General features: G+C 44.5%; 1 protein-coding gene across 2 annotated transcripts in view; it reads left to right on the top strand.

Annotated features, from left to right (window-relative positions):
* The window catches only part of Eml6 (EMAP like 6), a 269,547-nt gene that overhangs the window by 162,134 nt on the left and 90,743 nt on the right, over window positions 1-16,670 (top strand). For both annotated transcript variants that reach the window (XM_041669902.1, XM_041669901.1), the window contains exons 10-13: window positions 313-569; window positions 9,230-9,442; window positions 14,280-14,447; window positions 16,185-16,291. In XM_041669902.1, coding sequence (XP_041525836.1) covers window positions 313-569; window positions 9,230-9,442; window positions 14,280-14,447; window positions 16,185-16,291 — 745 coding nt within the window. The remainder of the gene's footprint in view (window positions 1-312; window positions 570-9,229; window positions 9,443-14,279; window positions 14,448-16,184; window positions 16,292-16,670) is intronic.

Below are 16,670 nucleotides of genomic sequence, written 5' to 3'. Positions count from 1 at the left end.
ATATTTTAAAGTGACTTTTAACTCTAACTTTTAGATAAAATTTTCAACAATACATAGTTGAACATGAAAGCAAATATTCTTTGTGTTAATTAGGCTTTTATTTTTACTCTGAGGGCACAAAATACTATTTTAAATGTTTGTTTTAGTTTTTAAAAGCAGGATATAAATTGTAAATATATCATATCTTTTATTAAAATAAATCTTTTAGTCCCCATAGAATTTTTCTCTCTTGTGACACACCCCTTTCAGAACACAACCTGGGTTTTCTATTTCTTGATTCCCTGACTGTCACTTTGTGTTTTATTCCTACAGAGATATGACAGAAGTGGTCCATATCAAAGACAGAAAAGAAGTAATTCATGAAATGAAGTTTTCCCCAGATGGTTCTTACCTGGCGGTGGGGTCCAATGATGGCCCTGTGGATGTCTATGCTGTTGCCCAGCGGTATAAGAAAATAGGAGAATGTAACAAGTCGCTTAGCTTCATCACGCACATCGACTGGTCTCTGGATAGCAAATACCTGCAAACCAATGACGGGGCTGGGGAGAGACTCTTCTATAGAATGCCATGTGAGTCCTAGGGAGATGCGTATGGGAGATGCTCGCGAAGAGCAGACTCATGGAGAAATGTAGGGGCATGTCCTATGACCTCAGGATAAGGGATGTTCTCTACAAGATCCCTAGGTCATGGACCCTCAGAGAAAAGGTTAATGAGTTAGGTCACACGAAAAGTTTTTAAATATTAGGAAACTATGAGTAAGATTTAAAGATGAACATATGCTGGGCCTAAATACCCATGTTGTTCTAATGGGCACATCATAGGCAGAGCAGCACTTAGACTGGCCCGAGCCTGTCAATGGTACTTGGTGGGAGAGAACTAACACTGCACAATGCTAACTAAGAATATGCACAGAAGGGGCTGGAGAGATGGCTCAGAGGTTAAGAGCACTGCTTGCTCTTCCAGAGGTCCTGAGTTCAATTCCCAGCAACCACATGGTGGCTCACAGCCATCTGTAGTGAGATCTGGCGCCCTCTTCTGACCAGCAAGCATACAGACAGAACACTATATATACATAATAAATAAATAAATAAATCTTTTTTTTAAAAAAAGATTATGCACAGAAATGCTTGCTGTGCGGGGGACTGCAGGAAACAAAACTGCGGCAGAATCCCTAAGAGACCGTCAGCGTGAGGAAAGTCTGAATGTGCAGTCTCAGGAGGCAATGCCATGAGGAACGGTCCCCGGCCAGCTTGTGTCAGTCTAGGTAGATCTCAAAAGTATGCTGCTGAGCAAATAAACTCAAGACGGTACGCGCAGTGTATGCTCACTCAAACAAAACCGTTAGGACGTTAAAATAAGTTCACATATTTCCACCTCTTACATTATAGCATATGTTGCATGGGTATATATGCTCAGCGTTCCACCCAGGGGATGGGTTATGCTAAGGAAAGAAAACGAAATGCGGTTGGGGGAAGAGCACCCAGTGGACTTGAAATGACTCTGTTCTTAAATTCTGTTAGAAAGAAGCTGGTGCGGTGACTCCGCCCTGCAAGCCTAGTAACCTGAGCTCAGTGCATGGAACCAGCATAGAGTGGAAGGAGAGAACTAACTCCGTCAAGTTGTCCTATGACCTACACATGTACACACACACACACACACACACACACACACACACCACAATAAAATAACAAATGATTTTTTTAATTCCATGATGAAGACAAATATTGACGCTTGGTGCTACAAACTCTCGCTCCGTATAGCAATCTGTAATCTTCTATATACTGCAATACTTTGTCACTTTTAGAAACAGATGACCTGAAATAGTTGTTCCCGGCGCTTCCAGGAATGTGGAGTCCACGGCTGCTTAGCTCTGCGTGCAGGCCGCATGCTTCCCAAGCTCCTCTTGCTTCCAGCCCCTTCGTGCTTTGCCATTTGTATTGTTGATTGACACATTTCCCAGAAGGCGAATGACTGAATCGCCAATCCACGAAATGCTCACACGTGCCTCTCTGCAGCAGAAACGGAGGTGAAGGATGGAAGCCGTGTGTGCTCGGCTGCCGGCAGTCACAGCAATGTGGACACCAGGGTGTCTTCGTGGTAGAGAGTTTGTATTCACCGTTTGCTGTGCGCTTGCTGCAGCCCAGATTCGGATGCTGGGATAGGGAAGGGGTGTCGGCGAAGAACTGTCCAACTCCCAGATGGGTTTCACACAAGTGGCCAGCCCGAATAGCCCTAGCTGCTGTCTCCCACACCATCCGGCATTAACTTCCAGTGAAAACAAATATGTCAAATATGTTTTTCCCGATTTTTACATCAAAACAGCTTTTATTTTTTTAATTTATTTTTTTTAAATTATCTTTTCTCTTTTTACATACCAATCCCAGTTCCCACTCCCTCCCCTCCTCCTGCTCCCTCTACCTTTCCCCTTATCCCACTCCTCAGAGAGGGTAAGGTCCCATGGGGAGTCAACGAAGTCTAGTACACCGCTTTAAGGCAGGACTAGGCCCTCCCCACTACATCTAGGTTAAGCAAGGTATCCCTCCAAAAAAATGAGTTCCAAAAAGCCAGTACAAACAGTAGGAATAATTCCTGGTCTCACTGCCAGTGGCCCCATAGTCTGCCCCAGCCATACAACTGTCACCCACATTCAGAGGGCCTAGTTTGGTCCTATGCTGGTTCCTTCCACTGGACTTTGGGAGCTCAACCCAGTGTTACACTGTGGATCTCTGCATCTGCTTCCATCAGTTGCTAAATGAAGGTTCTATGATGACATTTAAGGTAGTCATCAATCTGACTACAGGGCCAGGCCAGTTCAGGCACCCTCCCCACAACTGCTTAGGATCATAGCTGGGATCATCCTTGTGGATTCCTGAGAATTTCTCTAGGCCCATAATGGCTCCCTCAATCAAGATATCTCCCTCTCTGTCCTTCCTCCATCAGGCCCATCCAGTTCCCTCAAGTTCTCCTCCCCCTTTTCCTTATGCCCTCCTCCCCTTCTGCCCACCCCCCTCGCTCCTAATTTTCTCAGGAGATATTGTCTATTTCCCCTTCCCTGGGGGATCCATATATATTTCTCTTAGGGTTCTCCTTGTTACCCCATTTCTTTGGGGTCGTGTACTGGAGGCTTGTTATCTTTTGCTTTACATCTAATATCAACTTATGAGTGAGTATATACCGTGCTCATCTTTCTGGGTGTGGGTTACCTCACTCAGGGTGGGGTTTTTATTCCTAGCTCCATCCATTTGCATGCAAATATCAAGATGTCATTGTTTTTTACTGCTGAGTAGTACTCCATTGTGCAAATGTACCACATTTTCTTTATCCATTCTTCAGTTGAGAGGCATCTAGGTTGTTTCCAGGTTCTGGCTATTATGAATAATGGTGCTATGAACATAGTTGAGCAAATACCCTTATAGTATGATTGAGCATCCTTTGGGTATATGCCCAAGAGTGGTATTGCTGGGTCTTGAGGTAGACTGATTCCCAGTTTTCTGAGACACCACCATACTCATTTCCAAAGTGGCTGTACAAGTTTGCACTCCCACCAGCAATGGAGGAGTGTTCTCCTTTCTCCACAGCCTCTCCAGCATAAGTTATCACTGGTGTTTTTGATCTTAGCCTTTCTGACCGGTGTAAGATGGTATCTCAGAGTTGTTTTTTTTTTAAATTCTTAAAATACATGGTGTTTCTTTTTTATTATTATTAAAAATTTCCACCTCCCTTTTCCTCCCCCTCCCCCCATTCCCCACGCCCTACTCCCCTCCTCCCTCCTCCTTCCTCTGCAGTCCGAAAAGCAGTCAGGGTTCCCTGCCCTGATTTGCATTTCCCTGATGGCTAAGGATGTTGAACATTTCCTTAAGTGTCTTTTAGCCATTTGAGATTCTTCTGTTGAGAATTTTCTGTTTAGATCTATACCCCTTTTTAAATTGGATTATTTGGTATTTTGATGTCTAATTTCTTGAGTTCTTTATCAGTCCTCTGTCTGATGTGGGGTTGGTGAAGATCTTCTCACCATTCAGCAGGGCTGTCTTTTTCTCTTATTGACTGTGTTCTTTGCTTTACAGAAACTTCTCAGTTTCAGAAAATCCCATTTATTTATTGTTGCTCTCAGTGTCTGTGCTACTGGTATTATATTTAGGAAGTGGTCTCCTGTGCCCATCTGTTGAAGGCTACTTTCCACTTTCTCTTCTATGAGGTTCAGTGTGGTTGGATTTATATTGAGGTCTTTGATCCATTTGGACTTGAGTTTTGTGCATGGTGATTTATATAGATCTATTTTCATTCTTCTACTTGTTGAAATCCAGTTATGCCAGCACCATTTGTTGAAAATGTTTTCTTTTTCCCATTGTCTAATATTATCTTCTTTGTTAAATATCAGGTGTTCATAGATGTGTGGATTAATATCAGGGTTTTTGATTCGATTCCATTTTTATGCCAGTACCAAGCTGTTTTCATTACTGTAGCTCTATAATAGAGCTTGAAGTCCTGGGTTTTTTTATTTTTTTTATTTTTTATTGTTTTATTAATTTATTTATTTATTAAAGATTTCTGTCTCTTCCCCGCCACCGCTTCCCATTTCCCTCCCCCTCCCCCAATCAAGTCCCAGTCCCTCGTCAGCCCAAAGAGCAATCAGGGTTCCCTGCCCTGTGGAAGTCCAAGGACCACCCACCTCCATCCAGGTCTAGTAAAGTGAGCATCCAAACTGCCTAGGCTCCCACAAAGCCAGTGCGTGTAGTAGGATCAGAAACCCATTGCCATTGTTCTTGAGTTCTCAGTAGTCCTCATTGTCCGCTATGTTCAGCGAGTCCGGTTTTATCCCAGGCTTTTTCAGATCCAGGCCAGCTGGTCTTGGTGAGTTCCCGATAGAACATCCCCATTCTCTCAGTGTGTGGGTGCACCCCTCGCGGTCCTGAGTTCCTTGCTCGTGCTCTCTGTCCTTCTGCTCCTAATTTGGACCTTGAGATTTCTGTCCGGTGCTCCAATGTGGGTCTCTGTCTCTGTCTCCTTTCATCGCCTGATGAAGGTTAATATTCAGGAGGATGCCTATATGTTTTTCTTTGGGTTCTCCTTATTTAGCTTCTCTAGGATCACTAATTATAGGCTCAAAGTCCTTTGTTTATGGCTAGAAACCACATATGAGTGAGTACATCCCATGTTCCTCTTTTTGGGTCTGGCTTACCTCACTCAGGATAGTGTTTTCTATTTCCATCCATTTGCATGCAAAATTCACAAAGTCCTTGTTTTTTACTGCTGAGTAGTACTCTAATATGTATATATTCCATACTTTCTTCATCCATTCTTCCATTGAAGGGCATCTAGGTTGTTTCCAGGTTCTGGCTATTACAAACAATGCTGCTATGAACATCGTAGAGCATATACTTTCGTTGTATGATAAGGCCTCTCTTGGGTATATTCCCAAGAGTGGTATTGCTGGGTCCAGGGGTAGGTTGATCCCGAATTTCCTGAGAAACCGCCACACTGCTTTCCAAAGTGGTTGCACAAGTTTGCATTCCCACCAGCAATGGATGAGTGTACCCCTTTCTCCACAACCTCTCCAGCAAAAGCTATCATTGGTGTTTTTTATTTTAGCCATTCTGACAGGTGTAAGATGGTATCTTAAAGTTGCCTTGATTTGCATTTCCCTGATTGCTAAGGAAGTTGAGCATGACCTTAAGTGTCTTTTGGCCATTTGAACTTCTTCTGTTGAGAATTCTCTGTTCAGCTCAGTGCCCCATTTTATAATTGGGTTGATTAGCCTTTTACGGTCTAGTTTCTTGAGTTCTTTATATACTTTGGAGATCAGACCTTTGCCGGTTACGGGGTTGGTGAAGATCTTCTCCCAGTCAGTGGGTTGCCTTTTTGTCTTAGTGACAGTGTCCTTTGCTTTACAGAAGCTTCTCAGTCTCAGGAGGTCCCATTTATTCAATGAGGCCCTTAATGTCTGTGCTGCTGGGGTTATACGTAGGAAGAGATCTCCTGTGCCCATCTCCTGTAGGGTACTTCCCACTTTCTCTTCTATCAGGTTCAGTGTGTTCGGGCTGATATTGAGGTCTTTAATCCATTTGGAAGTCCTGGGTTTTTTGTTTTTTCAAATGAAATTGAGTATTGTTCAAAACAACTTATAAACCAAAAACAACACTCAGCATTTGGCTAAATATCAAATCAGATACATCCTATCCTTGCATAGGCATACATTCTCAGGAGCAACGAAGTTGTTCAAAACTTAACAAACTTCTTTACAGAAATAGGGTGATTTGCCATAAGTTGCTAGCATACAGTTAGCTCGTGTTTCTTTGACTGCCCATTAACTCTTATGGCCTCCGATCCTGTTAGCGCTGAACCAGAAGGGTTTCCCAGAGTCTGGGGTGACAGCAGGTGTTTCCAGAGAAAACCTGAGAAGCTTAACTTTAGCGGCTTTAGTGTGAGAAAATGGGAATGATGACATCTGACCCATACGTGGCTGCCAAAGTAGAACCAAAAACCGCTAAGAGAATCATCAGCGTTGAGAGAGAAGAGCGTGAAGGCTGTGACGTCATGCCGTATTCTGTGCCCTCCCGAAGTCCACTGGCTCTTGCCGAGTGAAAGGCCGTCTCCATGGCTCTTGCCTCGTGGAGACCCGTAGGCCCATTGGACAAGCACTCATGGTGATCTGAATCTAGGCCACACAGCTCCCAACAACCTTTGAGAGCCCAAAGTATTATCTCGTGTTTATTTTAGTGTTTGCAAACTAGTTATAAATCTTTTTTTTTTTTTTTTTTTTTTGGTTTTTTGAGACAGGGTTTCTCTGTGGTTTTGGAGCCTGTCCTGGAAGCCTGGTCTCGAACTCACAGAGATCCGCCTGCCTCTGCCTCCCGAGTGCTGGGATTAAAGGCGTGCGCCACCACCGCCCGGCCACTAGTTATAAATCTTAAGTATTTTATATTTCCCTTCAAAAGTTCAAACTTTTAATTCCTAGAGGGTTTCTCTCTTCCTGTCACATACTTTAGGCATGTGACCATCAGGCAAACAAATTTCGACCAAGATCCAAAGAACTAAGTGGTCTGCTGAGCCTTAGAAAGAACAGCAGCAGAGAACTAAGGTATCTCCTAGGTCAGGTTAGAGCCTTTCAACGAGGTCTGGCCCCGAAGAACTGCGTGCGTGCCCTGTGGTCTAGCCATCACAACCAGATTAGCGGCCGAAACACAGCTTTTTAAAATCCACTGGGCACATTTTTTTTATTTGTGTCTACCTTGCAACTTTGATGTAAGAGATTCACCTGTCTTGAGTTATGGCAATTAAGTGACATTTGGTTTGTAGGACTAAAATGTCACTTATAAAGAGGTCTAAATTATACTCTTTAATGATTTTTTTTAAAAGGAACAAGAAAGCATAACATGAATCTTAACCGATATATATACAATTATATTTTCTCTTGAAATTTTCATTGAAAAATTATTTACCTGGGAGGCTGAGGCAGAAGTTACAGTTTGGGGTCTGTTTTGGCAGCCTCTACCGAGGCTCTGTCGTAAAACAAAAACTGTTACCAGGGAGGTGTAAGTTACGGGTAGAGCGCATGCCCAGAAGACATGAGGGCTGTTACTTCATCCTTAGCTTTTCCATATGAAAGTGTCTACAGCACATTTGTCATCTGGAATAAAATGCCATCCTGCTCAGCAATCATGCTCCAGCTTGTTTTATCATTCTGCCGGGAGCTCGGCTTATTCCCAGGTGGTGCAGCTCCGAACGCGGCTGCCACGCTGAGATCGCTTTCTCTTCGGAGTCTCTTTTGGAGGAGCAGGTCACGGACAATACTCCAACTCCTTCTCGGAGTCTGTGGTCACTCGAGTGCCGTCTTTGAGAATAGTCTCGCAGTGACACAGTCTAGGTCACTTTGAAAAGGTGTCTTCTCTTCAGCTCTCTATTTGAGGATATACCTAATTTTAATAGCGTAAGCATCAGGGTATATGCTTAACTGTATTGATTTTGAATTTAAAAATTATATCTGTTGAATATTTCCCACACATTTGCTTTTGTGGCTTGCTGGTTTGTTTTGTGTGTCTCTGTGTGTGTGTATGTGTCTCTGTGTGTATATGTGTCTCTGTGTGTGTGTCTGTGTCTGTATGTGTATCTGTCTGTCTGTGTATGTGTGTGTGTGTATCTGTGTGTGTGTCTGTGTATGTGTGTGTGTATCTGTGTGTGTGTATCTGTGTGTGTGTGTGTGTGTGTGTGTGTGTCTGTGTATGCTATCTGTGGACCTCACTAATCTGTTGACAGAAATGGAAACTGAGCCCTGTGTCAGGGAGCAGACCCACAGTGGCTTTTAGGAACAGTTCCCACAACCAACTACAGTTAGTTATCATAATTCTGTGGATTCAGTGACCAGGAGTAAAATAATAAAAATCCATTTTAAAATGTGTAGAGCCTGAATTTTTATTTAAAACAGAAGTCACTTGTGGGGCCTGGAGGTGGTTCAAGGGTTAGAAGTGCTTACTAATCTGAAGACTTGGTTCTCAGCACAGTGAGGTGGCCGACAGCCTTATCCAGCCCTGCTAGGTCTGATTCCTCTAGCTCCTATGGGCACCTGCATTTATGTGCAAATACCCATATACAAACATACACTGTGCATATAATTTAAATCTTAAAAAACTTTAAAAAAAATCAAAGATCCTTTGTAGTCTGACAAGGTGGCACTTACTGCTGAGACTGGGACCTGAATTCAGTCCCAACCATGTTGTTGGGACTGTCCTCTGTCCTCCAAGTGCATGCACATCCCATGCACACCAATAATAAAAAATACATACATCGATTAATTTCAAAGATCACATGCAATGATACTTAAAGTTTGAAAAATAAAGTTTAAGACAAGCTTTGCCAAGGTTTTAAAAGCCTTGCAAAATGTTGGTGACCTGGCACTGATGGCGCATAACAATGTCATTCAAAGATAAACCCACTGTGGGAGCTCTTGTGTCTTGGTAATTGGGGTCAAGGAAGTATTAGTAGTTTGAACCATTGCATTTAGCACAGTAGTCACTTCCTGGTCTCTTTACTTCTAAACTTTGAGCTGATTTTTTTTTTTAAGTCCTTCCCTCTCCCACCAAAAAAGTAACTAACTGGGTGAAGAGATTACAACTTACAGTTCCTCTGATTTATATTTAATGGTGGTTTTAGACTCTGCAAGAAAAGAAAAAATGATTAAAGTATGTTATTATATGCTTCACATGTAAATATAACATCATATTGACTGTTTCAGCGGGCAAGCCTTTAACAAGTAAGGAAGAAATCAAAGGGATTCCCTGGGCCTCCTGGACGTGTGTGAAAGGCCCTGAAGTGAGTGGGATTTGGCCCAAATACGCTGAGGTTATTGACATCAACTCGGTGGATGCCAATTATAGCAGTTCAGTGTTGGTGTCTGGAGATGATTTTGGACTGGTCAAATTGTTCAAATTTCCTTGTCTGAAAAAAGGTAAGGTCAAAGAGATGCTTCACTGGGTAAAGACATTCTCTGGATTCTAGACACTGTGTAGTTAGGACTACATGCTGTGTAGTTAGGTCTAGGCGCTGTGTAGTTAGGACTACATGCTGCGTAGTTAGGTCTAGGCGCTGTGTAGTTAGGACTACATGCTGTGTAGTTAGGTCTAGATGCTGCGTAGTTAGGTCTAGATTCTGTGTAGTTAGGTCTAGGCGCTGTGTAGTTAGGACTACATGCTGCGTAATTAGGTCTAGGCGCTGTGTAGTTAGGACTACATGCTGTGTAGTTTGGTCTAGGCGCTGTGTAGTTAGGACTACATGCTGTGTAGTTAGGTCTAGATGCTGCGTAGTTAGGTCTAGATTCTGTGTAGTTAGGTCTAGGCGCTGTGTAGTTAGGACTACATGCTGCGTAGTTAGGTCTAGGCGCTGTGTAGTTAGGACTACATGCTGTGTAGTTAGGTCTAGGCGCTGTGCAGTTAGGACGACATGCTGTGCAGTTAGGCAGTTTCCTTACCTTTTCACCAGACACTTGATTTTCTCATCTACATTTATTCTTTACCTATATCATATAGAATTGCTGTCCTATGTGATTTTGCAAACTTTAGTCAGAGTTTGTTAAGAGTTAATATCATGTGACTTCCAAGCCTGTGTTGCACATTTTCAAACAGTCACGTGTTACTTATGTTTATGGAAACAAATATTCATGAGTCATATTGGTTTTTTATTCCTTTAAAATATTATAATTTAACTTTTCAGTTGTTTGTTGTTTTGTTTGCTTGTTTTCAAGACAGGGTTTCTCTGTGTAGCTCTGGCTGTCCTGGTACTCAGTCTATAGGTCAGGCCGGCCTCCAGCTCACAGAGATCCACCTGCTGTTGCTTCCCAAGTGCTGGGATTAAAGGTGTGCACCACCACCATCTGGCTGTAATTAACTTTTTGTGTGTCCACCTGCTTGCACTTATACATGTAAAGAGAAGCATTTCTTCTCAGACATGACTGATAAAAGTGACAGTTCTCCACTGTGGACTCCTTGTCACAGTCCTAATGCTATGGGCCCCTTATCAGAGGACTGGTTTTGCAAGATTTTTTTTAGAGAGAAATCGGACTGGAAGCAGCTGTCCTCGTACTCAGGTTTTACCCTTCTAGGGACCATTTCAAGCTTAGAAGATGATGGGGTCACCTTGTCATGATCCTGTGCTTGCTTTACAAACTTAGAGACAGCCCCCCACAGACTCTCCTCCTCCTCCACTGTGCCCTGAAAGCTGGAGCTTGGGAGACTTATCAGCAGGGTGGTTGCTGCCTGCAGACCTTCACCTGCTCAGAGGGGGTGGTTGCTGCCTGCAGACCTTCACTTGAATGCGTTTTTAAATGAAACAGGGAAGAGGATGACAGGTGTAATCAGAAAGTCATTTTCAGCTAGCTGGCAGCTCTGGAACAGTGGCAATTGCAGTACAAAACGGAGCATAAAATGCATAGAGACGCCACCACAACTGGCACTAAACAGAATGGCCATCTGCTCAGAGTGCCTGACACACTCAAGTGTGTCAAACTCAAGTCTACACCACCCTGCCTAAGGGACCTTGTGGGTGATAGGGCATAACTTGTTTAAACTAATGTGCGTTTGAGAGTGAGTTGGTTATGTGAGAAAGTATCTGGGAATCAGAATTCAGGAAAATCACAGATGAAGTCAGAAGCAACTTACTGGTGTCCGCTGTCGGGACCCAAAGATGACGTGAACTCAGTAAGAGTCGCTGTCCTCTATGTATCTCCAAACCTTACGGGTGGACTCAGGTCTTAGGAAGAGAGAAGGGTGTGAGGGTCCATTATCAGAGCTGGGGAGGTGCTCTGAAGAGTGCTGTCAAAATTAGATACCCATGTATGAGAAATATCCCGGTGGAGAGGCCCACAGAGGGCCACTGAAGGCGTGAGGACAGGGAGACAGCTGGGCGACGTATGGTGGGAGGTGAACCCCTCCTCGGCTCTTTGCCGAAGAATCCAGGTCCACAGAGCAAACCGGATTCTTTCTTGCATGGCACACACAATTGATAAAACTTGTGATTTTGCCCTGTGACCTTCAGGCTTTTTTTTTTATTTTTGCCAAAACTACTGGGGAAAAAGTTAATAAAAATATGTGGGTATCTTGGTAGTAATAAAAACTGATGAAACTCTACTCTTTACAAACCAGTGGACTGTTATCAAATGGTTCTGAGTGTTGAGCCTGGAGAAAGATCAACATGAGCAGACACTGATGGCAGTGAACAAATGTGGGGGGCTGAGCAAGCTTTACAGTTTTCTGTTTGAAGCAAGCAGACCTCACAACCACGCAAATGTGACACATTTGGAACTACACTCAGTTAGATGTAGGTACCCTACAGTTAATGACAAGTACTGAATCAATATTTTTACACAGCCTGAGTAATTTGTTTCTCATTGCGGTCATTTTCAAATCCTTTGGAATCAGGATTGACAATTTTTCCTGATGCCGTACAGATCACACCCTGCGTGTGACTGCCCCACCCTTGGGTCTCAGGTGGCATGCGGTGACAGACTGCTGTAGATTGGGGACACCCTTGGGTCTCAGGTGGCATGCGGTGACAGACTGCTGTAGATTGGGGAGCATGGCCAGCCTCAGCCTCTGGAAGATTACTGTGATGCTGCGTGAAACAGGCTCTTAAGCTTTCACCTGAGAGACGCCGCGGCTAGAATCGGAGCCAAAAGATGATTGGTTTAGATAAAGCCAGCGGTTTTATTGCTAGACAGGATGTGGGAATAGAGGGAGCAGAAAAAGAACCATTGAGAATGTCTCCTGAGTTTCAGGTTTGAGCAGTGAGGTCGGAGGAGGAGTGTTCTGAGAGACGGGAAAGCCGCTTGCTCTCTACTAAAGGAGTACGGGAGTGGCCGGGGAGCCCTTCCGTCTGTCTCATCCAGGTTTCGAGGTGCCCATTAGACAACCAAAGAGCCATGACTCTTGTCCCTCCAGGGAGTGCTCCAGGTTAGCAGTGAACAGTTGGTGCTCATGGGCACATGAAAAGATGTGAGCTATGGAAGAGTTCAACAGGGAAGAGATGAGAGCTGATACCCAAGCCCTCCACGGACAAATATCCACAGGGAAGTCTCATCTAGTCTCTGCCCACCCCAAAGAAAGCTCTGGGACAGGATGCGTCTCCACTTACTGGACAAACATTTGTCAGGCGCTATGCTAGGGTGTGAAAATGCTTCAGTATATCAGCACAGGTCCCTGCTGCCATGGAACTTTGGTTCTACTGAGTGGAGACAGTGCATAGGAATGACAGACAAGCATGTCTGTTGGTGAGAAATACTGTCAAGTATAACAAAGGAGGTGACGGCAGAGAAGGCTGGGCAGAGCATCATAGTGTCATTGTTTCTACTAACGCGAGCAAAAAGGACTCAGTGTTGGGCCTTCCTAGGCTAGACACCTGCAAGGTGAGAGCCAGGCATTCAGACATCCCAGGAAAGGGCATCATGAAGAAAGAACATCACTCACAAGGCCTGGAGGTGGAGAACACTTAGGCACACTTAAAAAGTTGTAAAGGGACCAGTGTGCCTGAAGCAACTAGGCAAGGGAAGGTAGAACAGGGGGTGGAAGCAGAAAAGGCTTAATTATGAGAGACCCGGTTGCAGCCTACGGAGGGTGTATCAGTCACCAATCCTATATAGTATCTCTACCTCCACGTTTAGAAACTTACATGAGAAATGATCTCACAGGCTTTTGTGGAGGTGGAGGGTGAGGTTCCGGTAGATAGAAGTGTGGGGCTTTAATAAGCATCCTGCTGGGTGGTTCTAGTTCAGGTTCTCGTATGAGTTATAGTCTTTTAGAGGCTAGGATGAGACTCGCAGGTGTGGCTCGCAGCTGGAGACCCTCCACATGCTGCTCGAATAGTCTTAGGACATGGCATGGCCCAAGAAAGATACACCAGAGGAATCCGTAATGGCTCCTGCCTCTTCCTTAGAGTCACCCACTTTCACTTTTGCTGCTTGTATTAGAATCCTACTTTTGTTGTTGTTGTTGTTGTTGTTGTTTTTAATTTTCGAGACAGGGTTTCTCCGTAGCTTTTGGTTCCTGTCCTGGAACTAGCTCTTGTAGACCAGGCTGGCCTCGAACTCACAGAGATCCACCTGCCTCTGCCTCCCGAGTGCTGGGATTAAAGGTGTGCGCCACCACCGCCGGGCTTATTGTTGTTGTTTTTGTTTCATTTTTTGCAAAGCAAGGTTTCTCTGTGTAACAGCTCTGGTCACTCTGGAACTTGCTCTGAAGACCAAACTGACCTCGAACTCACAGAAATCCACCTGTTTCTGCCCCCTGCGTGCTGGGATTAAAGGCGTGTGCCACCGCCACCGGGCAAATTCTACTAAATTTTGTTTATATTTATTTTATTTATTCTTGGACATCTTCACAACCCACTGAAAAGACGAGTTAAGCGGTCTATGTGGAGGGGAAAAGCTAGCCCCACGTTTTAGCATCCACACAGATGTAGGAGGGATATTTTGTTTATTTATAGAGACTTGTCCACTTTATCTTGCATTTAAATTAACAGTGGGTAAGATCTTAATTCTTACATTTGCTTTTAGAAGGCTTGAAGCAGTAAGCGCTAGTTGGAGCAAGTTTAACTGAACCTTCAGCTGTAAAGCTTGGATTTGAAAGATACAACTTCAGATTAACACGTAATGGAATAACAGCTCTGGGGCATTTGGTCATTGCGTGTGTTAGATGTTTCTGATGTTTTGGAAAGGTTGTACTTGGTGTGCATAGGAATGTGGTTGTTTCTTCACTACTGTTTTTAAAATCATAATTAATCTTAAAATACTGTTTCAGGAGCCAAATTTAGGAAGTATGTGGGCCACTCTGCACACGTCACGAACGTCCGCTGGTCCCATGATTTCCAGTGGGTGTTAAGCACAGGAGGAGCGGATCACTCAGTGTTTCAGTGGAGGTTCATTCCAGAAGCAGTCAGCAATGGCATGCTGGAAACCACACCCCCGGGTAATCAACAGTCATAACTTTTCAATGTCTTTATTTTTCAGTGATCATTTTAAGGAATATTCCCAGTATCTATTCTGGAGCTAAATACCTAAGGTGATTTTTTTCAAAAATTCATTTATATAATAACTTTTTACTGTTAAAAAAACGCTTCTGAGAGGCCGGAGAGTTGGCTCAGTGGGTATGAGCACTTGTTGCTCTTGCAGAGAACCAGGATTCAGTTTCTAACACCCACATGATGGCTCACATCCCTATCTCCAGTTTCAGGGGATCTGACACCCTCCTCTGACCTCTAAGGGCAGCAGGCATGCATGTAGTACACATACCTACATGCAGGCAAAACACTCAAACGCACAAAATAAATGTAAAACAGAAGGAAAAAACTTTGGAGTTTAGGTTAAGTGGTCTTCTTGGAAGGGTTTTGCTTATACAAAACTCAGCTGTGACTAGAGGTTCACACTGAAGAGGTAAGGCAACCTTTGAAGAAAACACTCCAGTCAGCCCCTCAGGGAGACTCGAGCAGTGGACCTGTTCAGTGTGTGAGATAAGAGGCAACCTTAGGTGTGGAGAAGGGATTCAGACCTTGCTCTACGATGTGGGCTCAGATGATCCATGTCAGCTTGATAGTCTTTTTATTGACATCTGTTTGAGGTGTCCACAGAGATAAACAGAAAACAGACTAAGCTATGCAGTTGGATGCAATGTGATTCTGTAGAGCCTTGACCGTGACTGTTTCTAATGCTTGGTGGGGATGTTTAAAAACTAAAGAGGATCAGGATGGTAGTAAGGTCTGGGAGTTTTCTTTAGCCCCACCTTTCTCTTTGGCAAATACTACACTTTTTTATTTTACAAAGTAAGATTGGAAATCTAGAAATCCTACTACCTAATTAAAAAGGAAAAAGGGAATCAGGTGTCGTGACACATGCCTTCAATGCCAGCACGTGGAAAGTAGAGCTAGCCTCTGGAGTTCAGGGTCATCCTTGGGGCCAGTCTCTGGAGTTCAACGTCATCCTTGGGGCTAACCTCTGGAGTTCAGGGTCATCCTTGGGGCTAGCCTCTGGAGTTCAGGGTCATCCTTGGGGCTAGCCTCTGGAGTTCAAGGTCATCCTTGGGGCTAGCCTCTGGAGTTCAGGGTCATCCTTGGGGCTAGCCTCTGGAGTTCAGGGTCATCCTTGGGGCTAGCCTCTGGAGTTCAGGGTCATCCTTGGGGCTAGCCTCTGGAGTTCAGGGTCATCCTTGGGGCTAGCCTCTGGAGTTCAGGGTCATCCTTGGGGCTAGCCTCTGGAGTTCAGGGTCATCCTTGGGGCTAGCCTCTGGAGTTCAGGATCATCCTTGGGGCTAGCCTCTGGAGTTCAGGGTCATCCTTGGGGCTAGCCTCTGGAGTTCAGGGTCATCCTTGGGGCTAGCCTCTGGAGTTCAGGGTCATCCCTGAGGTTAGTCTCTGGAGTTCAAGGTCATCCCTGGGGCTAGCCTCTGGAGTTCAGGGTCATCCCTTGGGTTAGCCTCTGGAGTTCAAGGTCATCCCTGGGACTAGCCTCTGGAGTTCAAGGTCATCCCTGGAGCTAGCCTCTGGAGTTCAAGACATCCCTGACTGCTTACTTAGCAGGCTCCAGGCCTGTGTTAAGCGCAAGTTATGACAGGGCCTTTACTTTTCTTTGCTGGGGGGAGCTACTTGAAATGTCCTGTCAATCATTAGCATCTCAGCATTTTCCTTGCCTCTAATGGGTTCTGTCTCTGCAGAAGGCGGCACCGATTCCTACAGTGAAGAATCTGACTCGGACTTGTCTGATGTACCAGAACTGGACTCTGATATCGAGCAGGAAGCTCAGATCAACTATGATCGTCAGGTCAGTAAGAAAGCACAAAAGCCGGGAGCTGGTTTGATTTTAGCATTGCACTGAAAACAGATGGAACTTAGGCAGAAGAAAAATGTCCATGTCTTGCCTTTGAGTGCAGATTAACAGTAAAGCGTTTATCAGACCATTAAATATTGAGTGAAAGGCTAGAGAGGCGCACAGTGGTTAGAGCACTGGCTGCTCTTCCATGGGACTTGGGTTCAATTCCCAGCACCCACATAGTGATTCACAGTCATCTGTAGCTCCAGTTCCAAGTGGTCCAGAGTCCTCTCCGGTCTCTGTGGGCACCAGGCACGCAAGTGGTGCAGCCAGATACATGCATGCTGGCCAAACACTTTCACACATTAAATTCACTTCTTCATTAAGCGGA

This window comes from Microtus oregoni, unplaced genomic scaffold (assembly GCF_018167655.1).
Source record: "Microtus oregoni isolate MIOR12 unplaced genomic scaffold, Mior012 000019F_ref0000042, whole genome shotgun sequence".
Classification (NCBI taxonomy): Eukaryota; Metazoa; Chordata; class Mammalia; order Rodentia; family Cricetidae; genus Microtus; species Microtus oregoni.
Note: the sequence above shows the minus strand (reverse complement) of the source record. Positions and strands in the feature narration are given on the sequence as shown.